General features: G+C 41.3%; 1 protein-coding gene and 1 long non-coding RNA gene across 4 annotated transcripts in view; one reads left to right on the top strand and one right to left on the bottom strand.

Annotated features, from left to right (window-relative positions):
* The window catches only part of TBCA (tubulin folding cofactor A), a 57259-nt gene extending 53222 nt beyond the window's left edge, over positions 1-4037 (top strand). For both annotated transcript variants that reach the window (XM_075932319.1, XM_075932320.1), the window contains exons 3-4: positions 2220-2306; positions 3781-4037. In XM_075932319.1, the coding sequence (XP_075788434.1) occupies positions 2220-2306; positions 3781-3861 (168 nt within the window). In that variant the 3' untranslated portion in view covers positions 3862-4037. The remainder of the gene's footprint in view (positions 1-2219; positions 2307-3780) is intronic.
* LOC142829931 (uncharacterized) overlaps positions 1-26049 on the bottom strand; it is a 29115-nt gene that overhangs the window by 2355 nt on the left and 711 nt on the right. The window contains exon 1 of one of the 2 annotated variants that reach the window (XR_012904862.1): positions 8321-8459. The exons of the other annotated variant lie outside the window; for it this stretch is intronic. This is a non-coding gene — a long non-coding RNA (uncharacterized LOC142829931). Of the gene's footprint in view, positions 1-8320; positions 8460-26049 lie in introns of those variants that run through there. 2 annotated transcript variants of the gene reach the window in all.

Genomic DNA, 26049 nt, shown 5'->3' with positions numbered 1-26049 from the left:
AATGGCAGTGTTTTTCCCAATGGAAAATGGCCTAACCATAGCCCACTTCAGCCACAGTCAACACAAATAATCACCACAATGGTCTTTGAGTATCTCCTCACACTTAAAACACAACTTGTCTAACATCTGTTAAGGTACATCTTGTGGCCTTATCTAGTGAGCATGACAGGGTGAACGGACAAACTCTTTTCTCTCACCTGACCACCAAAAAAATTCTTGAGAGGATTTAACACCTTTCCTCCAATAAAGCCAATAATCCCATCTTGAGATCTCAACCTAGTCCTGAACTCATTAACTCATCCTCCATTTGAGTCCATGGCTACTCTCCATGAAGGCAGCATTTCTGATAGCAATTGCAATGGCCAGAGGGATCAGCGAATTAGCTGCCCTTGTGGCCAACCCATCGTTTACGACATTCTACAAAGAGAAGGTCGTACTAAGGTGACATCTGAAATTTCTTCCGAAGATAGTCTCACATTTCCACATGGCCTGCCAGCATGATACTGTACAACTTGTTAATAGTACCAACCGAGGTCAGTGATTGTGCCTGGTGATCAGACTTTTGCTTCCATAGATATTCTTTCCAAAACATAGATGAGCATATACATGCAGTGGGTTATCATGAACTTCTACTACCTATGCTGTATCTGGTCTATGAATAAACTTAGATTTCAGTGTTGTCAATTTAAGGTCTTTTAATAGTAAATTCATCTAAACTTTAAAAAAAAAATCCCAGAAAAATGTAACATTTTTCTATAGAATCACTAAAATTAATTATATAGTCTCCATGTGGCCATTTTTCCTTTATAAAATAATCTTGCTCCTCAGAATCTCAGCTTTTGAATTTCTTGCCCTTGCATTTTAAATGTCACCTATGAATGTTGTATTAAAGTAGAAAGATTCTCAATTTCTCATAAGAGAAGCTGAAGATTATATTGAATTTTTTCCATTAAACCAATTTTTAACTAAAGATTATGTAGGCTTCAGATTAGCAAAACCTTTAAACATATATGTAACTTTAAGCATATATGTAATTTTAAGCACAAGTGGAGTCCCATTGAATTCAATGAGGCATCATTTGTCTGTATTACTCAAGTGGTTAATACATGTGGGTTTGTGAAGACATACATACACACACAGAGAGACACAGACAGACAGACTAGTATTAATGGAAAATATATGTTCAAAAGGAGGGGAGAACATGTATGTAGTGACATTAAAAGGAGAAAATATCCTTTTGAGTGAAAGAATGTGAACCATTAAAAGTAAAACCTTTACACTACAGATTATCCAAGTTTCACACTTGGATTTGCTAATTGATTTTCATTTCTAAATAGAATTGATACATTGAAGAACAGGGCTGTATGCCTTTTTTTTTTTTAAAGTGAATATATTTCAGGTCCACAAATACTCCATGAAATATAAGTGGGTTTTCTGTATAATTCTGAAGTTTGTTTTCTGTAGGTGTAGGCAAGATGTTCAGATTCAGTGGGGTGCCAGTTTGGTAATTTTGTTCGAACTGCATGGTGAGAATAATCTTTCTCCTAAAATGAAGCAGAAGGATAAGTAATAACTTTTTATGCATGATAAGCATCAAAAATATGAGCCTGCTGGTCTTTGCTTTTCATTTTTCTTTGCCTTTGTCTTTCAGTCAGAGCCTCCTGCAGCGTGCACACGATGTGATCAATAACTCAATAACTTTTTTCATGCAGTAATTATCTCTGTGGTATTATCTGAACACTCTTTTTCTTTATTACCCAAAAGATGCAGGAGATATTTATATAACCAGCTGATCCCATTTTGGATAAAGCTACTTCATGACAGCAGGGAAATAGTTTATTTTAAATAAATATTATATATAGAAAGTTTTGCCAGACAGTTCTTTCTTAAGTTGGAAAAATGTATTCTAAAAGACTTCATTAACTACACTTACTTTGCCATGTTTAATTATATATATGGTATAATGTGTAGGATATTGCAATACGCTATACATTTTCTTATGTGCTTTAATTTACTCAATGCAAATGTTAAGCAATTATCTCTTAAGATGTAGTGTCATTAAAATGACATGATTTGTATCTATTTTCTTTGAGGTAGCTATTTTAACCATTTTTTAAAATAGTCTTTACTATAGAAAGGAGTGAGCTTTCTGTGTGCTTTATAGCTAATGTATTCAACACTGAAATGCTCTTCATTTGTTTCATGGATTTCTTTTACAGATTGAGATCTTGCAAGAATCTCGAATGATGATTCCAGATTGCCAACGCAGATTAGAAGCTGCACATGCAGATCTTACTCAGCTATTAGTAAGTCAAGCGCAAAATAACTAACTGAGGCTTGTGCATTTCATGTCTTGGCCACAAAGACTTAGAGCCCAGATTCTTTCACTGATAGTATTGTGTTAGCAAATTATTTAACCTGCAGTACAAAGGCATAATGAAACTGACTAAGATTGTACACTTTTTACTTTGGATAGTATTTTGTGTATATTTCCATGACTAGTATTATGTAACATAATAGTTGACTTCAGAATGTGTATAGATAAGTGAATACAAAGTTTAATGTAGACATTGGGTTCTTTGCTATGAGTAGTAAACTTTAATAAAAGAAAGTTGAGAAATCAGTCCTGCACCCAGTAGACACTTAAATTTTGATATATTAAAGTGGAGTCCCTTGCTTTTAAAGTTATATTGTCAGACTGCTTAATGTCTTTTGTTGTATAAATGTATAAACTTTAGGTTAATTCAGGTTTACAGATGGAACATTCTGCTTGCTTTGATTACTTGGTAATTAAAAATCATAGTATCTTAATATATAAGATGTTAGCTTGATTTCAGAGGAACTATTTGCATTTGAATAGGGATGATATAGGAAATTAGGGCCCAAACTTCCTTTACCTAGCTTTAAGGTCACATGTGTACAGTAAAAAGCTGACAGTTTCTTTACCAGCAGTCTTGTTACCCATGTAGATTTAAACTATACAATGGAATTTACACATCTTATCCCCATTTAGTGAAATGAAGGAGAGATCGTTTACATGAAGGGGCTGACATAACTAAATGAGTAGTCATTCCCATTGTTCTGTAAATTGAGAAGGCAAATAGATATCCTACTTTAAATCAAAAGGTCTGAAACTTTAACACATCCAAAATTCAGTAATACCAAAAAGTTTGTAAAGGTCATTCCCCCCCTCTCGCCTCAACACACTTCCATAGTTTCCAATAAAGTGAACTTTGAAAGAATCTTTTTTTTTTTTTTAATGGACAACCTCAAAGAAGGTTTCTGATCTTCCTAAATGTTAGTATCACCTGTATTGCCATTTCTGCCAACTTTTGTAGAGATTGCATTTTTGGTTCAACTATTCCTTTAATTGAACAAAATAGAACATACAAATGAGTATTTATAAATCTGACATCTGCATGATTTAACTGCTTTACTCACTGTAAAGGGGGAAGTTGAAAGTACCTAAATTTCTTTAAAACCAATGTATTCATCTTGGTTGAATTTGCCCTTCATGTTTTGTGGACTTCCTTTACTTAAGATGGCACCTGGAGTTTAAATGTAGCCACATGATGTTGGACAGAATCTGATTTTAAAAAATATGGAGGGGAAAAGAGATAACTACTTGGTTCTAAGGACCAAGTGATATCTAACACTCAGTAATAAAAAGTGGAATTTTAATATACCATCTCAGTTACTGCATTGAAAGCATGTCCGAATTATTTTTAAAGTAGTTAAAGCTGTGTAGAGAAATCTAATTTTTATTTCAATAAATTTCAGGAAAATGAAAAGGAGTTGGAAGAAGCTGAAGAATTTAAAGATGCACGTTCAGTACTGGAGTCAGTGAGGTTGGAAGCTTAGATGTTCTTCGCTACTGTCTTCATGCATTAGCACTGGGTCCATTCCACACTGAGGTTGATCACTGCTGTATTATTTGAAATAGTATAAGAATGTTGACTAGCTGAGATTCCCTTTATGCAATTGCAAATGACTGGCTTTTCTCTAACTTAGACAGCTAATAAATTACTATCTGATAACTTTTTTGTTTTTTATATTTTTGTGTATGGAGAGAATTCTTACTTAACTGAAAGTATCGAATTGCAAAAAATACTGATGTCTGAAGCTAGGAATTTAGTAGTTGTTGGGGATGAGTTTTGTGTAACAACTTAGTGTACGTCTAGACTACATGCCTCTGGCGACAGAGGCATGTAGATTAGGCTACCAGACACAGGAAAATGAAGCAGCGATTTAAATAATTGCCGCTTCATTTAAATTTACATGGCTGCCGCACTGAGCCGACAAACAGCTGACCAGCTGTTTGTTGGCTCAGCGCGGCAGCCATGTAAATTTAAATGAAGCGGCAATTATTTAAATCGCCGCTTCATTTTCCTGTGTCTGGTAGCCTAATCTACATGCCTCTGGCGACAGAGGCATGTAGTCTAGACGTACCCTTAGTCAGCATCTTTATTCTTATCCTAAAGTGTGTGAGGAATGTGATTCAGCAGCTATTTCCAGAACTACTTATATTGGAAAGTATTTGCCTTAACAAAATTTCTGTTCTAATAGAAAACAGTTTAAAGGGATTAAGCCTTCATATTCTAACACGGCACTTGTAAAGTGTAGTATGTTGTATATTTTTACAAATCTTGTGTTGTGTATATGTAACTTTTCAAATAGATACTGCTCTTTCATTCTTTTTAAGTATGATACTAACTAGAAATGGGCCCAAGACATTAAATAAAGATCTGATTCCAAAACATCTTGAAGGTAGAGTGAGTTCCTATGTAGAGTTCCAGTTCAGGCATCAGAATTATATAGGCTTTGCAAGGAGCAATATGGTAGACGGCCAATATTTTCCCCAATATTTGGCACCTACAAAAAATTGTCATTTTGAACCTAGGGGCAGAAGTTGGGAAGTAAACCCTTTTCTTCAGTGTGCAGCTATGACCCTTTGCTAGCTCTTGACAGACTTAAGTGTTCAGTTTGGCTGCAAGAGTATTTACATTTTTATAAAACCCGTGGTTCTTCTGGGTCAACTCATCTGAAAAATAAGCTGTCAGCTCTGCTGGCAAATTAAAGTATTGCACATTAATTTACTAAGTATGAGAACTTTTAATACGTACTTTAAGGACAACAGAGTACTCTGTACCTTTCTGTTTCTAGTTAAATAAAACATAATAGAATATTTAATGAGCCTGGCTTTGAACACGACCTCAACCTGGCAAATACAAAATGGAAGACCTCAGATGTCACGTGTATACGGTTACCTGATTTGTGGGTGTAGTCAGATAATTAGCTCTGAATTACATCAGTTGCACCTGCAATTAATTGCTGACAAATCCATATGCAATATACTGTCTGCTTCTCTGAACTGAATTTTTGCACACTTCTTACCTTTGAAAATTAACTCATTTCAGACAAATAACTGTTTTTAACTGCATTAATTTGTCATACCATTTGCACTTCTGAACAGTAGTTAAATATGCACTACTAACAGCTCTTTTGAACTTTCAAAGTGTCTCTTCAGAGACCCATCATTTTGGATACATTTTCTTTTGTTATGTTAGTAGACAAGATTACCATTTTCATGAAAATGTGCTTAAGAATTTAACTACTCCTGCTACTTTCTCAGATGTTGTAAGTATCCCTAGAACGAAATAGTATGACGGTAAAGAGGTTTGATGTCAAGGATCATTATTTTTGACTGAAGAATGAACAAAGTAGGTGTAGCAATAGAAAAGTGGCACACCAGAAAATGAGACCTCAAGCAGAGTTTTATAGTTAAAATTTCTTCCTCAAACTTTTGCCTGAGACATTGATTCATCTAAGAATATTTCAGTGTTCCTAGTTTTATTCCTTGGTCAACTGTTGCTCTCCTCTGTAAATCCGTCTCTGGTACATCACGGTTCTGTTCACTTGTTCTGAAAGCTTACATAACTCTAATTTCTTCTTTCCTGTCCTATCTGCTGTGTGAACAGTAACTCATCCTACAGTATGTCCATTTCTCCCACAAATGTCTCCATTTTGTTTTTTAGCATGGATGCCTTTCCTGAGCTTGGTCAACAAAGTAGTTATCCTCTCCACATTTCAAGCTCTCCTGCAGATACAATACTGTCAAATTTCCTGACTAGTTATCGACTCACTGAAGTATTTATTTCATGAGGGGAGAGAGAGAGACAAAAGGAAACTCAAACCAACATTGGGTATTGGTGATGGGAAGGCAAAAGGGCTACACTATAAATGGAGGACAGAATTTGTTGCAACTTAATTATAGCTAGTAAGACACATGCCTTTCATGCCAATCACTTGAGTTGCATCCCACTATCTTATATGCATCTTCTTTTTGTCTTTTTAGATTGCATACTATTTGAGTTCAGGGACACTCTTCCTGTTTGAAAAACACATCGTGAACACTATTGCCATCTTAAAAATGGCACCTTAATTGGGAAAACTGACTTTAGAAATAAGTCATGGATGACTTAGGTCCTACTTGAATTGCAAGATGACTGTCAAATTACAGCCGAGTTGTGGACAATACCTGGAAGACTGCAGAAAAGAATGTAAAAATGGCCATACTGGGTCAGATCATGGGTCCATCTAACTCAGTATCCTGTCTTCTGACAGTGACTAGTGCCAGATGCCCCAAAGTGAGTAAATCGAACAAGTAATCAAGTGATCCCATCCCCTTTAATAATGATCCCAATTTTTGGTAATAAAGTCTGTTTTTTGCTTTTTCATGATATTTTCCTGTCAGCAGCTTAGGGGAACCACTACATTTCCTCCTAGCTCAACTGAACAATGGCAAGAATGTCTAAGAATGCAGAGTTAAATCCCTGGATATTTTCTTAAACCTTTATTCCGTTAGATTGCTGTACTGGAATCTATTCAATGACCTGTGCCTTTAGGAAAAGGACTGGAGAAGAACACTTATTAGATATTCCAAAGCTACCAGAAAAGAGTATCTTTCTCCCTTAAAATTTTGACTTGCTGCCATGCATATTGAGCACACGATCTGAGAAGCAGTAGCCATGGAGATTGATCCAGCCAACATTTAATCTCAATTTACTCATTCCTATCATTGTTGCATATTTTAAATACTGTTAAAACTAAACATGGAATTAGACGACAACCCAATAGTCAGTGGCCCTCTACATTGCTGGAGACAGACAAGGGTTGTCACCAAAAAGAGAAGGACAGGGAGGAATTCCAGGCAGCAGTTTTAAAATTGATATCAGGCCCTCAGTGTAGGAATCGGGAAGATATTTCTGAAGATTACTAGTCCAAGGGAACAGAGATACGTATAGAACCCACCTGTGAACAGTTGCTCAGCACAACTCGCAAGAAAATGGAGCTATCTTTCCTTGAGCCAAACCACAAGCCATAATTTAGATTGGACAGGCTTCTGAAATCAACAGGCAAGGATCAACTGGTGATGTTTAATATCAGCACTTAATGACACTGCATCAGCAGGATATATTTTGGATTTTAAATGACTTAAACAGGCATGCTTCTAAGTGATCTCTGATTTTTTCTGCCTCACAAGCCAAAGGAAGGCATATTATGATGGAAGTAAGATAGGTAAGTTGTGAAGTGTTTGGGCACTTGGAACTTTGGTCCACTTTCTGTAAAGAGTGAGAGGCTGTATAGTGTGGTCTCCAAGGAATCTGTCTTCTCATGGGTAGTTAGGACTCTGAATAACAAATTGGAAAGGGGGAAATTGAGCATTTATCAAAATAAAGGTAAGTGTTCATGTAATATAGGGGTAGGGAATCTCAAGCCTGGGGGCTGGATACAGTCCCCAGCTTGTCTGGATCAGGCCCCCAAGGCTCAAGGCCAATGTTCCCTCTAATTTTGTCTATCTGTTTGTGGAATAAATTTGTTGTGTGCGCCAAGGCACATGCAGCTGTGCACCACCAATAGAAACACATGCTGCAAGCTATGGGAAGCTGTGGGTGTTCTGCCAATCAGCTTGGCCGTACCTGAACCTCTCCTGGATGACTGCCCTGTGCTCAGCTGTTCCCTCTCCCTGCTGCCCCACCACAGGGTTGGAGCACACAATCTACTAGGCTAGGCCCTCCTAGGCTCTGGTGTGGAAGGGAAATGGGGGAGTGTTTCTTCCCAGTTGGGTGCCATATCAGTGAGGATTTGGGGGGTGGAGGGCCTTCTCACTTGTGTGTGGCCCCGGACTGATTTTTCTGTAGGTCAGTGGCCCTGGATTCATAAAAGATTCCCCATCCCTGATGTAATAGATATTCGTTTTCAAACTCTGGGTTGCAGCTTATAAGGGCAAGCTACTAGCTGGCCACAAGACTTTGTTTACCTGTATCTATGCGGGTAAGGGCAATCCGTGCCCAGTGGCTAAGTATTGCCATTCCTGGCCAATGGGAGCTGCAGGTTTCATTGTGTGTGGAGAATTTTCTAATGAGGTAATCCTGCAGGGAGCAGTTCTTGGTCTTATGCTATTGATATTTTTATCAACAACCTAGGAGAGAACATACAATGATTACTCGAAGTTGGTGAGTGACACACACACAGTGAGGGAACCATCAATGATAGAGGGCAAAACCTTGTTTGAGTGATCTGAATCACCTAGTAAGTTGTGTGTAAGCAAATACATTTTGGAACAAAGAATGTAAACCTTACTTAAAGGAAATTCGATCATAGGACGAAGTGATTGAAAAAGATTTGTGATCATAATGGCTAAATCAGCTGACCATAAGTTCCCAGTTCAATGTCTCAAAAAATGATCAACACTTGCTGGGATGCATGGAGATTCCACAACCTCCTTAGGCAATTTATTCCAGTGTTTAAACACCCTGATAATTAGGAAGTTTTTCCTACAATCCAGTCAAAACCACCCATTGCTGCTTGTCCCATCCTCAGTGGTCAAGGAGAACAATTTTTCTCCCTCCTCTTTGTAACACCCTTTTAGATATTTGATACAGTCTTGAAGTTTAGTATAGACTCAAGTTAATAAGGCTAGTAGGGGAGGTAGTACTGTCTTCTGTTAGACTATTTTTAAATCAGCAATGCTCTGATTTTCAACATGAATGATTTTTTTTTTTTTTTTTTTTTTTTGGTAACCAACAAATATAATTAGTTAGGACTATTGAATAGTAAAGGTAGTACATGTTAGTCCTTCATGAAATGTCTCAGATGCTATTTTCATAAGCAAGGTAAGGAAATGTGATCTAAATGAAATAAGGTGAGTGCACAACTAGGTGAAAGACTATACTCAGAGTAGTTAGCACTTATTTGCTGTCAAACAGAGGACAAAGCGTGAACATACAGGGGTCAGTTCTCAGACTACTACTTGTCAGTTATGCTTATAGAATTTGCAGCTGGCACTGCAGTGGAAATGATTACATTTAAAACAACTCTGACAAATCAATAAAATAAAATTCTAAAAAAACAAGTGCAAAATACTACATGCAAAAATGACAATCAAATGTTCAGCTTCAAAATGAGGAGTAACAGGGTAAGTAGTACTTTAGATGGGTTTTCAGTGGTACAGTTGCAAAAAAAAAAAAAAAAAAAAAAAAAAAAAAAAAGGGTTTAAGAGCTGGCCATGTTTTTAGGCTTAGGAAATTGACTAAATCTGGCCATACTAGTCTTCAAAGAGCTTGGGAGAAGGTTCCAGGGTTGCTGTGGACCAGGAGGAGGCAAGTGGGTTGAACGGGCCCACAGAGGTCCTGCTGCTCTCCTGCCCACCGGCCAATCACGACCTGGGAAGTGTGCGGTGTTTAGTCAACCCTGACAGTTGGTTAAGTGCTATGCCAGAAGGCAGGGAGTGAGAGATTTTGCATTCCCTCTGCCCCCAGGCCAATGAGGGCCTGGGGTACAGGGGAACGTGTGCAAAGTCTCCTCCCACTCTGCCCCTGCCTTGCAAGGAGTGCACAGCACTTAGAAGTGTCACATGATCCTTGCAGAACTGGGGCAGGGCAGAAAGAGACTTCAGGTACTCCCCTCAGCCTCAAACCCTGATTGGCCTGAGGGCAGGGGGCGTGTACAAAGTCTCCTCCTGCCCCGCAAGGAGCTCAGCAGGTGACTAAAGACAGTGCTCCCTTTCAGGGCAGCGGGAGACTGTGTGCTCCCATCTCCTCCCATCGCTGGGGCATGCATGCCTGTAGGGAACCACCAGCTGTTCAGAACACCTGGCAGTTCTTTCGCAGGGGACAGAGCCTATGGGCGGGGAAGCATGGAAGTGTCCTGGGCCTGCCCCTTCCAGAGCAGCCTGGGGCCAATTTAAAACATTTTTGAAGTGGCCCCCAGTCAAAAATTATTGTCCACCCTTGTGGTAGACTCCCCATCCTTGAAGGTTAAGAACAGTTTGAAAAACACTTGTCCTGCCATATTATGGGATGGGGAGGGGGAAGAGGTAGGGAGGGAGACATGACATCTTGCCAGTCCCTTCCATTCTTAATGTCTGTGAGAATTTCCATTCTGCAAGACCAAGATCTGCCAGAAGCATCTACAGGAGGAGTTTTGCCTAATTCCCATCATCTCTGGTCACAGCCTATTAGGATAACAGGGAAGACCTAAACCTGTTTAATAAGAATGTCAAAATGCTTCTCAATGGTGTGCATTAGCTGAATTTGAACAAGTCATTGCACAGCTAGAAAGCAAGTTAATCCACTGAAGAATACCGCTTTTCAGAAGCAGAACATTTATTTAACCTATTTTTTCCACTAAATTAACATGAAATCAAAATGAATGCTCTAATTACTTTCCATTGTATGCACATTTCTACATTCAAATGACTAGGAGGGAAGATGGCTCTGTAGTATCAAAGCCCAGAAGAGGCAGCTGAGCTGCATGCAATGTCCATTAAAGGGAGAAGAGCATAGCTGTCAGCCATTTTGTCTTTTGAATAGTACCTACCAAATCATGTAGTAACTTGCATAAAATGGCCCAGATCTTCTTAGACTGAAAGTGTAGTTAAAGTTAACTACACCAAATAATTTGTTCTCAAAAGTTACAATGGGGAAACATTTTCCACAGCCTCAGGCAGTGATTTAATTCTGCCTGTTTTCAGAACCTCTACTCTGCAGTACAGTAGATAGGAAGCTGTTGAAAATGGTCCTGATCAATTATTTCCACTGAGGGCCTAGAATATGAATCAAGTCTCTTTTTACACCTTAAGCCTCTACTGTCCTCATTAAATCCCTCCTGACAACCCACCTATATTGCAATGCTAAAAAAACCCTAGCATATCCTCTATTTATATACTGTATCCACCTTGTGTGTAAATTATTGTGTGGAGAAAGGATCAGATGGTGAAACTGGACATGAGAACTGAAGTGGTGGCTATGTAAGGGAAGATGACGGAATTGACTTGTGCTCATAGTGGAGAGAAGCAGAACTTAGTGCAATTAACTATATTTAAAGAGGCAAGCTTAAGACTGTGCCAATCATCACCTTGATCACTGATTGTATGTAGGATCTCTTCACTGCACTCACCAGCTAAGTTTTTAGACTGTGTTGCTGCCCTGAAGTGTGTAATCTTTCTCTATGGTCAGACAATTAATTAGCACATGTAATAAAATATAAATACTGATAATTGGCGGACAGGATCCTTAGCACAGGTGTTATGCTACTGCATCATTTCTGGGCCCTCTCAATATCCTTGTGGCACAACTGTAATGGAGCCAAGCTGCTGGGATTTCAGCCATTTTTACCCTTGTAACCAAACAGAAGTTTGGTTTTAAGCAGACCCCCTCTACAATACAAACATCATTTCACTTTGAGGTTTTCCCCAGGGGTCTTAAGGAAAGTTAAGCACCCCATGTCCATTAGCTTACAAAGAGTTAGGGGGCTCTACCTCTGAAAAAGCCCCACAGGGATACAAGGATGAATACCTATGATATAACTGTCACCCTGTCTGCCCCCCACATTGATCTCTAGCCCCCTGGAGCATCCCTAGATGGGGCTGGGATAATGCTATGTACTGAAAAAGGAGGAGAGTTGAGTACTGAGATTCTCCTTTGTACGTAGGCCTCTGAGGCTACAGCTAAACTGCTGCTTTTTTGCAGAAGAGGGTATGCATTTGCATATCTTCTTCTGATTCTTTTTGCGGAAGAGAATTTGCCAATAAAAAGCCCCATGTAGATGGGGCCATTTGTTTGGAAAAAAACTTTCACAAGATCCCTTATTCCTCAAAAATTGAGGTTTACCTGATCTTGCGAGTGCGATTTTCATTTCCTCTTCTGCAAAAAAGCATCCGTGTAACCATAGCCAGAGTGAGGAGAGCATTTATAAGAATGTTAAAATTAGTTTAATCAACTAATTCGATTAGTCAATAAGGGCGCTTCTGCTTTGAAATGTAGCAAGAGCCCACCCGGCTCTTGCTTATTGGATAGTTGATTAGTTGCTTACATCCCTAGGCACTCATGGCCCCACTGATCTCAGAATGTGGGCCAATGTTCCCTGTTTACAGCATTTTGCCTTACAGGGGCTTATAACTACTGACACGGCTTTGGAGAAAGCTGCATAAAATTCCAGTCCATATTATACAATTATGCACCACGCAGGAAAAAAATAAAGTCTTTAAAATGAAAATAAAATAATGTGGCTGTCATCACGAGGTGTAGAATTTGGTTTCCCTTGTCACTAGGGCTGTTCATTTTTTTTAAGACTAAGTTTTTGATTGTGTGTGAAAATTTTTGCAAAAAGATGGTCCCACATTATTGACCTGCTCTACTTGTCACCTAATTGATAGGCTGACTTGGGGGCTGATCCTAAAATGTGCACTTAGACCCAATTATTTTACTGAAAACATTTGCATGAGTAGGTTGTACTTCCCCAAGGGAAAGTGCAGACTGGCACTGAGCCAGGGCTGGCATGTGGGACAGCACAGGTACCTTTACCCTTCCCCAGTACCTGGTAGGGAGGTTAGAAACCCCCTATTGCTGACTCCAATTCAGCCTCTGGGCATCTGTCAAGTCAAACACCAAAAAGGAAGATCCTGGGACTGTCTCTGTCCATGTTGGCAGCATTCAGGCAGCCAGTCAAGCTCTGCTGTTTGGTCCTGACCTCATCATTGGTCCAAGGCTTTGCCTGCACTGTATCAATTATAGCTCCTTTGATGGAGTGAGCCACTGAGCTCTTCAGGAGTCTGCTCCACATCCCAATGCTCCCCCTTCCAGCAGTCAGGATGGAGTCCGTATCAGTTGGAACAGGTGAGCTCAGTACTGGGAACCTCCCCCAGCACTGCTGCAGTCAGCACAACTTAGACGTCCATAGTGGCTTTCATTCCCCTCAGCATTGGTACAGTCATTCCAATATCACTGTGCATGTCAGAACCGACCCTGCTCCAGACACCAATGTGCTCACTACTCAGAGTACCACCTCCATTGATGGTGCTGCTTCCTGCCTCTTTCTGGGTGATGGAGGAATTGAACCACCTACTTGCTCCCACTTTTCTTGCTCAACCCTTGCTGCTGGGATCCTGAGGTTCCTCTGCATCCAAGTCTGGGTCATAATCCTGCACCCCATTGCTTGATGAGTACTAAGAGTCTCTAATGGACCAGTATGGCTCTCAGTATTAGCATATGTCTCTTGGTTGTGACAGATCTCTGGCCTGGTGCCTACTTGCCACCAATGCCCTATCAATATCAGTGCCTTCCTTGGGAATCAGAGGGATGCTCCTCAACTGCTCTTCAGCTCACTCAAAGGCAAGACCATCAACTAAATCTGTGGTGAGCTGAATTCAAGAACCAATGATCCCTCTCCCTTGTAGACTCTTCTCAAATAGGTAAGTCATCTCTGGAATAAGATATGGCTTGCTTAGTAAAGGATCTCCTCTCAGGACAAAGTTCTGCTGCTGAGTCTTCTTCCCCTTTGGTACCAGAGGCATTGGAGGCACACCAACCCTTTTGTGGCATGCATCCACTTCCCTCAGTATCTGATGGATCTTTTACAGTCTTCATAAACTACAAGGGTTGCCCTCCCAATCACTCCCCATTCCAGCTAAGGCCCTCTGGAGCATTCTAGTTTAGTGCTTAGCCACAGGCAGTATCGAGGAGAAGTACTGTTTCTCTCCTGGACAGAAATGTAAGGATTTTTTCCTCTCATCTAGAAACTTATTCCCTAGTGGTGACTACAGTGAACAAGAGAGTCCAACAAAATAGGTTTAAGTCCACCCGAGTCCCAAGGAAAGGGATTCTGAACAATTGGCCCTCATAGGCAGGAAGATTTACACCTTTTCCTTACAAATGTGAAATGATTAACCAGAAAGCCTTTCTGTCAGCTGGTCAAAGCTTGCAGACCAGCTGCCTGCTGCCTCACGGGAGGAGTTTTGGGGGTTTGCCATGGAGGGCTGTTTGATGGCTTATACATCCTTGCAGTCCACGTGCAATGTTGTGGACACCTCAGTCAGGGTGATAATGGCCTCTGCAGTCACTATGAGGGCTCCCTGACCACAGAACTTGGGTATCTTCCCTGGTGTCCAGCAAGCTATTGAAGAATTGCCTTTTGATGGCCCCACATTTTTTTCCAGACAAAAAACTACCCTGAGGTCCTTGGGGATGCACATGCTGGCAACTCAGAAGTGCCACTATGGCATTCAGCAGCAGTATCACCTGCAGCTTGCCTAGCCTTTCCCTCCTCGGAGGCAATAGGTCTACCCCCGAAAGAGGGATAATCCCACAGGAGAAAGCAGCCAGGCTCTGGGTTTGACTAGAGACCATGTTCTTTCCCCGGGTGCTGTGCCAGCATCCATTTTGATTCTTTGGTCCAGAGCATCTTTTCAGTCATTGCTTCTCTTCCCCCATATACCCTTCACCTCCATAACAGGAACAAAGGACAGTTTCATAATGCTTGGGACTCCATCATTTCCAACAGCTGAGTCCTAAGCACTGTCAGGCTGGGTTATGCTACCTAGTTCCTCACCATGCCACCTTCCATCCCTCTTCAGGAGCCCATCTCCTTGAGCAGGTTCACTTGCTGCTGGTTTGGGGCCTGATGGAGGACGTTCTACCAGGTTGTGGCTTCTACTACTGGTACTTCCTGCTACCCAAATCCAAGGAATTGATGAGACCCATCTTCAGTCTTCATGGCCTCAACAAATGTATCAGGTACATGAGGTTCACATGATAGATCCTACTGGGCCACAGAAAGGGCCCTTCAATTTGTCATGGGGAAATGCTACTTTCAATACACAGTGCTTCCATTTGGCTTCTTTTCCCTCCCCTGAGTTTTTAATCAAATTCATGAGTATTGCTAAAGGTATCTCTCAGGATGGTGGGAAGTCACATACCTCAACAACTTGTTACTGAGAGGCAGCTCCACAGACAAAGTTTGTGCTTATGTCAACACCACATTTTGCCTGCTTGACCTTCTAAATACCAGAAAGTCAACATTCACTCCCACTCAAATCAAGTTCATTGGCTCTGTTAGATTCATTAACGTCAAGAACTGTCCTGAGAACTGACCATGCTCAGACGTTTTGATGTCTTTGCCTCAATCTGCCCTCTCAGCCTTCCACAACATTTGGAATGTGTGACAGGGTGTTAGGCTGCATCTGCTTCCACACAGGTGGTCTGCTTTGCAAGGTTGCACCTTCACCTCTTTCAAATAGGGCTCAAGATGGCATACAATCCTATCTTTCACCCTCTGGCCAGATTGGTTTGTCTCCTGCCACTGGTTCCCTGGGTCCTGCACCCTTCTGTGGATGGCCCTGACTTCAGCCACGTCTTTTCACCGTGGATAAGCACATTTGATGAGACCACAAGCTACATCAATAGCATTCCTTAGTGATATTTCCATATGAAACGTGAAGGGGTGCTATGTGACCCATACATACATTTATGAACTATTATGCCTTACTGCATCTTCCAGAGCTGATGCAAACTTTGGAAGGGTGGTCCTGCAATCCTTAGATAGACTGAGAGCCCCACTTCCTGAGAGGGGTACTGCTTGAGAGTCACCTAAGTGGAATAGACAGATGCATCTACTTGAAAAAGAAATGGTTATTTAACTGTGGTTCTTCCAGAAGTGATGTAGATGTGCATTCCATGATACAGTCTCTATCCTCTCTACATCTGAGTCTCCTCTTCAAGAGCAGCTCCAGGAATTACAAGTTGTGGACTACAAACTTTGGCATGTTGAGAGAACTTTCTGGTTCCTGCCTGGATATACTCAGCACTACCAAGCTGGGAGCAGAGAGACAGCAAGCAGAGCAGAGGCCACTGAACTGTAACTCTGTCCTATGCTCATTACAGAATAAAGCCTGTTCCTGGTGAGCTGTCTGAGTGGGTCTGTCAGAGGTGAACACACACTGACGCACAACAGCCAGCACACAAAGGCACCTCAGGCCTAGTCTCCCAAAGTTGTGTAAAAAGTCATAAGGCTTCCCCTATGTTGAATAACCTCATACTGAGCTAGTAAAAAGGAGGGGCTACATGTGGATGCTGTGTCACATCTCAAAAAACCATAGTTACAATAAGTAACCATTTTCTTCTGTTTCACCAACTATAAAGGTAGCTCAATCTTGCGAGAAATGTCAGTTGTTAGCTTTGGAGCAATTCTTTTGAGAAGTTATGCATATCACTAGCAAAGTATGTTTTTTCTGCATTAGTTTCTCTGAATTAATAGTTTCTTAGCTGTGGCTGCTACCTACAACCTATAAGAACAGAAGCAAACAAAATTATTACATGGCTGTCAAATATTACAGGAATTACTTGCATGAAGAATTGAAGCATTTGGACAAGATTTTGGTTATGCAATTGTCCCAACTAAAACCAACATCCAGAAAGAACTAGGCTGCGTTTAGACCGGCATGATTTTGCGGAAATACTTTTAACGGAAAAGTTTTTCCATTACAAATATTTCCACAAAAGCACATCTAGATTGGCACGGATGCTTTTGCGCAAAAAGTGTTTTTGCGCAAAAGCATCCATGACCAGTCTAGATGCGATTTTGCGCAAGAAAGCCCCAATCTCCATTTTAGCCATCGGGGCTTTTTTGCGCAAAACAGTTCTTCCCTGTCTACACTGGCCCTCTTGTGCAAGTATTCCAAGCGGGAGCATGAAAGTATTTGCGCAAGAAGCACTGATTTTGTACATTACAAAGTCAGTGCTCTTGCGCAAATTCAAGCAGCCAGTGTAAACAGCTGGCAAGATTTTGCACAAAAGCGGTCGCTTTTTTGCAAAAACTTGCCAGCTGTCTACACTGGCCGCTTGAATTTGCGCAAGAGCACTGACTTTGTAATGTACAAAATCAGTGCTTCTTGCGCAAATACTTTCATGCTCCCGCTTGGAATACTTGCACAAGAGGGCCAGTGTAGACAGGGAAGAACTGTTTTGCGCAAAAAAGCCCCGATGGCTAAAATGGGGATCGGGGCTTTCTTGCGCAAAATCGCATCTAGACTGGTCACGGATGCTTTTGCACAAAAGGACTTTTGCCCAAACGGGAGCAGCATAGTATTTCCGCAAGAACGCTGACAATCTTACATAAGATCATCAGTGCTTTTGCGGAAATTAACGCGGCCAGTGTAGACAGCTGGCAAGTTTTTCCGGAGAAGCAGCTGATTTTCCGGAAAAACTGGCCAGTCTAGACATGGCCCTAGTGTATAAGTGGTACTTAACAGGACTAATTTAATAGAGCTTTTGTTCTTTGAATACAATGATTTTTAGTAGTTCTAGTAAATCTTGCTTTCTGAAATTGCTGTGATATTACTTTAGGCAAAAGAAAGCCTGATGACCTTTCAAAAGGACATCTGCCCGAAAATTTAACAGAAGCTACACAGACTTAAATCTGGAAAAATAACTTGCTACTTAGTCTATGTTTCAAATAAAGGAAATGAAGTCTTCTCATTTCTCACACTAATCTGGTGGCCTCCTCTGCTCCAACATAATTAGTGGTAAATTTCACCATAACTCTCAATATGCAATCAAAAGGGTTAATTAAAAAGTAATTAGTTTACACAGATACATTTGAGTGGTTAGGTAAGTTTATGAAAATGAGAAATGCCTCTAAATGCTTCTCGGGTTCAACGTGTTTTCATGGGGAAGGGTTCATCAGAGATACACATTTAGGCTATGTCTACACTGGCGGGTTCTTGCGCCAGAAATATGCAAATGAGGCTAGGCATGGAATATCACCAAGCCTCATTTGCATACCTAATGAGCCGCCATTTTTGCAGAAGAGGCTCTTGCAGCAGAAGGCGCGTCTACACTGCCCCTTCTTGCACAAGAAAAGCCCTTTTGCACATTGCCGTTATTCCTGAAAATAATCAGCGTAGCAGCATTGCGCAAGAGGGTTTTTCTTGCACAAGATGGGGCAGTATAGCCGCTCCTTCTGGCGCAAGAGCCTCTTCTGCAAAAATGGTGGCTCATTAGGTATGCAAATGAGGCTTGGTGATATGCCACGCTAGCCTCATTTGCATATTTCTGGCACAAGAACCCGCCAGTGTAGACATAGCCTTAGAGATGATGGTATCGTCAAACAAAAATAAAACATGTTTGTCATTCATCTGGACCAGTGATTTTTAATTTGTGGTCCATCAACCTCTAGGGAGTGGCAGACTATGTCTAAGGTTTACAAAAGGCCCCACACCCTCAGTGTAAATTTTTAGGGGTCCACAAATGTAAGAAGGTTGAATACACTAGTCTCCCCTACAAGCCAGAGATGTGATTCCCCTTCACGTAGTCATCCTTGTTCTCATCAAGCTAGTAGAAGGATAAATAGTAGTGGTAAACAAGGAATGAAATAAATAAATAGTTGCAGACTTATGGGTAGCAGCTGCAGAGCTATGACTTGGGCAGGCCAGGAATATAGCCATTGGTTTCCAGTATATATGGACTGTATTCATCAGTACTTAGCTGCACTGCTGCTACCGCTACCATACTACCATAGCAACACTGCTCATGGACCTAGCACGACTAAGTGAATCAAGCAGAGGCATCACATCCTGAGCTAACATGTAGACATAGCCTTTTACTGAGTCATTGTCAAACTAGGAGATAAATCAGATAGCTGTGTTGATGTTATTACCCACATCCAATTTTTAGTAAGGGGAGAGCATGTTACATTTCATTCCATTGCAATTATGCAATACCTGCCACTGCACCATCTAGCAGCCAAGAAATTACACCTGTTCAGACTGAGGAGGGGAGTCTCTACCCAGTACACTGCAGACCACTACCCAGTACACTGCAGAGTTAACAGTGTGGTATTACAAAAAATTATATAAGAATTCAAGTGGTTGTTTCAAAAGTGTATGAGTCGAAATGTTCCAGGCAATGATGCTAACAAGCAGTAACTACTCTACCTACCCTGAATTAGGCAGAGGACTACACTCCACACAGTGACACAAATAAGAAATAGTTACCTACTCTGAACTCTCATTAGCCTATTTGCATTAAAAACTCCCAGATTGTCACCCCTCATTTCCACATATATAAGAGCACATGAGTCTCCACAATGCTTTTTATTTCCAAAGGACAAGTGATTATCAGAGAATACTGAACCAGCCTCTCTCCTGTATGTTAACACACTAAGCCACCAGTTCGGTTTCCTCAGGCATGGATATGGTAATGTGACTAACTGGAACCCTAGAGATTGATGGGAGCGAAGGAAGGAGTTGAAAGACTGACATTAAAACTATTTTCAAAATAGGTTGGTTTTTAAAAGCTCACTGGGATGATGGGCTGGCCAGACTTTTTATCAACAAGTTACTGGTTCAAATCCTGCTCATGCTGATATCAGGCAAAATTAACATCTGAGGACTGTTATGAAGCATGTGTAAAAGGAAGCTGTGGTCCTAGTCCATTTCTGATTAATTATTATTTAACATTTTTATCATGGTGGCGCATAGAAACCAACCAAGCTGAGGACATGTTCTACAAATAGAGTGAGTGGCAGTCCTTGCCTCCAAAGAGTTTGCAGTGTAAATATATAGTAGGTGGATCATGCAAACAAGTGGGTGAGGACTGGAGAAGCAGAAATTTTTTTAAAAGCTCAATTCTTAGCCAACCATGAACAGTGACCATATTTTTTCACCTCCTTGACTGTCATCAGGTGATTTCTGTACACAATATAGCAGAGGTGATTTTTGGGGAGTAACCAGAAGGAGGATAATGTGGTGGCTTTATTTGATTTTGACCAGCAGCTTTTTCACAAACAGTAATTATAGAAAAAGTAGCTAATTGAGGCTGGCATTACTAGATGAACAAAGGTAAGCACAACAAGATAATGGGTGGATAATATGGTCAGGATTTAATTGCAAAGGGTGTTGAATGTAAATACAAGAACTTTTTGTTTGTGAGTGAATAAGTACCACAAAACAAATACCACCACAATAACTGACAATCCTTAAAAGAAGCTAAGGACTGAATTAGGCTTGGAAACTGAATTATTCTCTGCTTATCAGAAGCGATACCTACAAATCAGGGTTGAAACTAACGAAGGGAACAGGCAGAATCAATGGCTATGTTGCATTTTGTCAGCAGAAGAAATTCAAATGAAGCGCTCATTAGCATTTTTCGTGCTCTCATTTGCATAGTCTCATCTGATCCATTTTGCAGAAAAAAAAGCAGTGTAGACTGGGCCATGTTGGCAAAAAAATCCTTTTGCACAAGATCCTGTATACCTCCTTTGAGGGCTAAGGGATCTTGCTCAAAAGGGTTTTTTGTTACAAAATGGCCCCATCTACACTGTGTTTTTCCGCAAAAACCTCTTCCGCAAAACAGATCAGAAGAGACTATGCAAATGAGAGCGTGAGAAATGCTAATGAGTGCTTCATTTGCATTTCCTCTGCTGATAAAATGCTACAGTGTAGACGTAGCCAATGTAAAGATCACACTGCTTCTTGTTCTGTGGGAAAGCAAAGTATTTCAGTTTCCAGTGAAAGAGGCTGCACTGACTATACAAGTGTGAAGATTTGTTGAGGTTTTTTTTTTTTTTTAATCAAAACCTCAGCTGAAATTTGATCAATACTCTCCTATTACATTTCTATACATAAAACTTAGCTCAGTCCTGGCACTTCCACCTCTGCAATGGCACAGTACTCATTCTAGGTGCTGAACTTCAAAGCACTTCACAACTGGCACTATCTATCATCTACCAGCACTTCAGAAATGGCTGGTATACTTTCAAGTTTTACTGTCACTCAAGAAGCCAAATCAGAAGAATTTAAATTGTCCCTGGTTTTACTTTTTTTAAACAACATTCCAGAGGCTTCACCATCGCAACCATGGTGTCCATGTGGGTTTGTGAAGTGCAAGTCACTAATTCAAACTCTAATACAGACTTTCAAAAGGGGTTTATTTTTAATTTCTAAAGAACTTTTGCTTCATCTTAACTTTTCATTGACTTCAGCGGGAAGAATTATTATTTAATGAGTAAGGCAGAGGAGAGGATATCAGGAGATATACGAACTGTTCCTGCTTCTGCCATTGTTTTGCAGGGTGAATTTCAGCTAGCCACTTACGCTTTCTGGGTCTCGGCCTGATCTGTATATAAACTCTTATATAAAGTCATAGGTCCATCACCTAGCTACTGCTGCTCAGGGAGATGGATTACCTCTGGTGATAGAAAACTCCCCTCTGTTCCTGTAGGAATTATCTACATCACAATTGCTACAGCTGCTTAGCTATGGCATCATTACTGGACAGCCATAGAACTGACAGCACAGACGTTGCCTCAGTTCGCATCACTTCAATATAAACATGATCTATTAATGTCACAACACCTAGGTGTTGCATGGCTTGCCTAATATTTAGACCTTTGAGGTCCTCTGGTGGAACATTTATAAATTAGGATCTGAACAACCTATTTTAAGAATTAAATAGAACACCTTTGTCACAGGAAGCGTTAATGTAATATCTGTGATCCATTCATTCTAGTCTGCCCTAGAACAGATTGAAACATTTGACTAAATGAAATTTTACCATACTATGCTGGGGAGAAAAGGTGAGAGATTCTGTAGCCAGTTCACCGGCTGGGGATCTGACACCCAGGTCCAAATCCTCATCTAGCCCAATTCAGAACAAAGATTTTTATTTATCACAGACTTCTGCCTGTTTGATTAGACATGATCAGGGACAAACACTGCCCTTTCCCCCCAAGTCAAGCAAAACAAGGACTTGAACCTGGTCTCCCATATCCCAGGGCAGATGAACATACTCACCCACCCTACCTAACCAAATCAAAAAGCTCATGTTTCAATGTGAAAACAAACACTGACACAATTTCATTTTAACAAAAACATTCAAAAGGGTTTGATTTTGTGTCAGTGCCAAACAAAAACAAATTCTGAAACCTCAAGATTTCCCATGAAACAGACTTGTCATCCTCTGGTCAGCCCCATCAGACTGTGGTGACAGGGATTTTAGACGTGCATATAGGCAGCCTGTCTTTGACCCATTATTCCCTTTAGTTATCCTTATCTCAATAAAACCCAAGGACTATGGCACTGTTTTCAAATACAGTGTTTGAAAATAGAAGACACTTGTGCTAACAGTAGCATGCTCTTTTACATCCTTTTTATTTTCCTTACCCAGCAGACTGAGAACACACTCTTAGGAAAAGAGAGGAGAGCAGAAAAACAATAGCTGAGAGCCACATGTGGCAAGAAAGGCCTTTTTTAAAAGGTCTCTTCCTGCAACAGATCACTGTAGTAGTGGAAAAGAATGATGGCAACCTCAAAATCTGTCATCAGACTCTGTTTCATTAGCAGAAGTGATCTAACAGGTGGAGTTGGAAACAAAAGTTGATTAAACCAGTTTTACATGCTAAGGTCCTATTGTTTATCTGCCAGCCACCCAGTCCCAGTTTGCATTCCTGAGATAGATGAACAAGGGAATAAAGGTCCTCCCTGAAACCTGACCCACTTTCTCCAGTTCCACTCATTGTACTACATTCATGTTCAGTTCACACAAAAGAAAAAAAATATTGATTCTGTAAAAGTAAAAGCAAACACATCCAGTTCCAAACCACTATCTTTCTCTTTCCAACTCTCATCTTTCATTCATTTGTCAACTTGAAGGTCCCAAGGAACAATTGGATTCACTGCCCTGATCTTCATGTCTCCAAATTCCAAAATCACAGCTGTTGTCACATTCTGTGTTCCCTGTGCCTGCTCCAACTACCAATTATCTCACATAATACTGATTCTCCTGTATAAAATGTTTTCATGGAACTTTCTTAAACCAAGTAATAGCAGTGATGTGTGGCTGAAAGTACCACACCCACAATAGACAGCTTTTAGGTTGGGTAAATTGCTAAAGAAAAACCGTGACAGGCATTTACTGCATGTGCTTACTCCTCTCAACAACATGTTATCACTTCATTGTGCTGAACTGGAACAGTCTCCATTAATAAGGCTGGATACCTTGTATTTATCACTATATAGCAAAAGTTTTAATAAATTATATGGTATCCAGTTTCTGAACTCAGCCAAAAAGCTCTCCCTGGTTTCTTCCAGTGTACTCTTCCCCTTGTCAGGAGATATGACCTTTCTGTGAGTTCAAAGATTTAAAGTGTAAGAAAATGCATGGGCTACTTACTGTACATGTACTTCCACTAGGGATGTCAACATGTAGTTAACTACACGATTAACCGATAAGTCTGGGTTTATCGGTTACTCTTGTCAACTACATGCACTCTCTTCCCTTCCCCCAGTGCTCCCCCACTGCTTCTGATGGGAGCAGGAGTTGGACAAGCACACGCTGGGACCCCCCATGGACAGGAGTTGCTGCCACAGACCAGCCTTTGACCACAGGGACCTCAGACTCCCGCGGACAGGGGCTGTTACCACCCTGCACTGCTGCCTCTGTATCAGAGAAAGCAGTGTGGGCAGCAGGCAGCCAGTCTGCGCAAGGAGCTGTTTTTTAAACTAGCTCTCCTTGCAGACCAGCTCCCACACCACGCTGCTGCCTCTGATAGAGAAGCAGCAGCAGGGGGTGACAGAGGGCTCCCTGGGAGTGGGACCAGAGCATACTGGCTGCTGGCTCCACCCCCAGGAACTATCAAAGATTCCTGTAACCACATGCGGTTACAATACTATTCAATTACATGGTATCTAACATCGCTAGCTTCCATACCACAAAGTAAGCAAATTTCTGGATGCTACATCACAGCTGCCCTGAAAACACACAACCTACATGCCCACAATAAACATGTCTGCTTTATTGCCTCAGTTTTTCTTCTAGATAAAAACTAAAATGATGGAAACTCCTTGAAGAGGATGGGTGTGACAGTGGTCCTTAATTCAGGATAAATGTAAGAAGCACTTAAGTTTCTTTCTGGAACTAAAGCAATAGAAGCCACCACCCAAAAAACATGGTACCATCACCTTGGTATCTGGCTGGTCAGCCTGCCTCCCACCCAAACCCCAAGCATACACTCAGACTGCAAAGGCACTAAAGTACCACTTTGTCTCAGCACTAATGTAGCTTCTCTATATTTTGAAGCATTAAACTCTCCCTAGAGAACACAGCCCTCTTCACACAAAAAGTGGCTCTCCCAAACTGAACCCATAAAAGTACCCCATAAAAACATTCCCATGATTTAGGGACTCAAGACCACATTTTTATGCACCCAATTAATTAAGCTCCCATTTACCCTCCAGCTCCCTGCCATCTTCAGTTCTTCTGCTATCCAACCAGAGGCCTCTCCTTGAGCTTTTCTAATGTAAGGGAGATCACTCTCTCCTTAGCAGGAGACTTGACCTTTTTTTGTATGTTGAAGGTACTGAGTGTAAGGGAAAAAACGCATTTGATGTGAATAAGTACAAGCCTTAGATTATTTATTTCTAAGCTATTGAAGGCAAGAGCAAAGAAAGAAAATGTTATAGCTTTTATTATATTTTAGTATTGCATAAGGAAGCTACTTTTCTTGATTAGATGGAAAAACAGCAAGTGCCCAATTCTACTCTATAAAAAGCTGTGGGTGACAGCAAAACACTACCTCGCCCTCTCTCACAGAGCAGAGCCAGCATTAATATACCCCCGGGAAATTACAGTAGACTATTATCCCATTTGTTTCCCTTTATTTTATGCAGATTTAATATATGTAATACTTTGCACTTACACCAGGCTTTCCTTCCAAGGATCTCCACGTGCTTTACAAATATTAATGAGTAAAACCTTCTAAATCCGATGCAGAGTATTATTGTCCTCATTTTACAGGCAGATAAACTAATGCTCAGAGCTTTTAAGGTCACACACAATCTCTAGCAGAACTAGGAACACAGTCCTAGGGCCAAGCTCTTAGCCCTACCTACCACCATGAGTCTCCTGCGCCTTGGGAAATGAATTCTCCAACCAACTTTTGTCTCCACTTCCATTGTTTTTTGAAACGGTGCCAGAGGGGGCAGAGCGCCCACTTTGCAACCGGAAGACTCGGCCAGTCCCTGAAGCTTGGCGCTGCAGCCCGTGCCTGTGCTCTGGGAGCCTGATGGGGGCTCTGCTCCCACCGCCAGCGGGGCCTGCTCCTCTCCTAGGCAGCAACGGAGTCGTGGCGCCTCTCTGCCTTGGGTCGCGCGGGGCAGTAGAAGCTCTTGGCTGGGACCTCCCTAGGACACGTGGTTCGGAAGGCGCCAAAGGCTACCCACGAGCACTCATTGGTGGGAGGGAGAGCGGGCAGCGTGCCCCAGGGGTCCCGCTTGACAATACGAATGGGGGGGGGGACCGCTTGGGAGTCTGAGGCTGGGAGGCTCTGAGCGTCCGCACCTCAGTGATCAGGCCCTTGGGGACCCTCCCTGCTGAGAAGCGCGCGCTCCACCTGGCGTGCCAGGTCCCACGCAGCCTTCCCTCGGGTTCTTCATTTCCTTGCTGTGTCCGTAGAAAGGAAAACCCTGCAGGGGCGGGCGCTCTGAGCAGGCTCCTGGCACAGCAGGAACGGAGCATTTCCGACAGTGGACCCAGCCTTCGAAGTGGAATTAGCAGGTTTTTAATCAGTCTGTACCACACAGATCACTGGCAGCAAAGTAGCCATCGATGCGACCTTGCATATTTAAAATGTGAACTGCCAAAGCCTTTTTTTATATTTATTGTAATTGATTTTTTCTAATTAGTTATTTTGTTTTAATTTGTGCTCTATTAATTC

The sequence above is a fragment of the Pelodiscus sinensis genome, chromosome 6, assembly GCF_049634645.1.
Source record: "Pelodiscus sinensis isolate JC-2024 chromosome 6, ASM4963464v1, whole genome shotgun sequence".
Lineage (NCBI taxonomy): Eukaryota > Metazoa > Chordata > Testudines > Trionychidae > Pelodiscus > Pelodiscus sinensis.
This window is presented reverse-complemented; position numbering and strand designations above follow the sequence as displayed.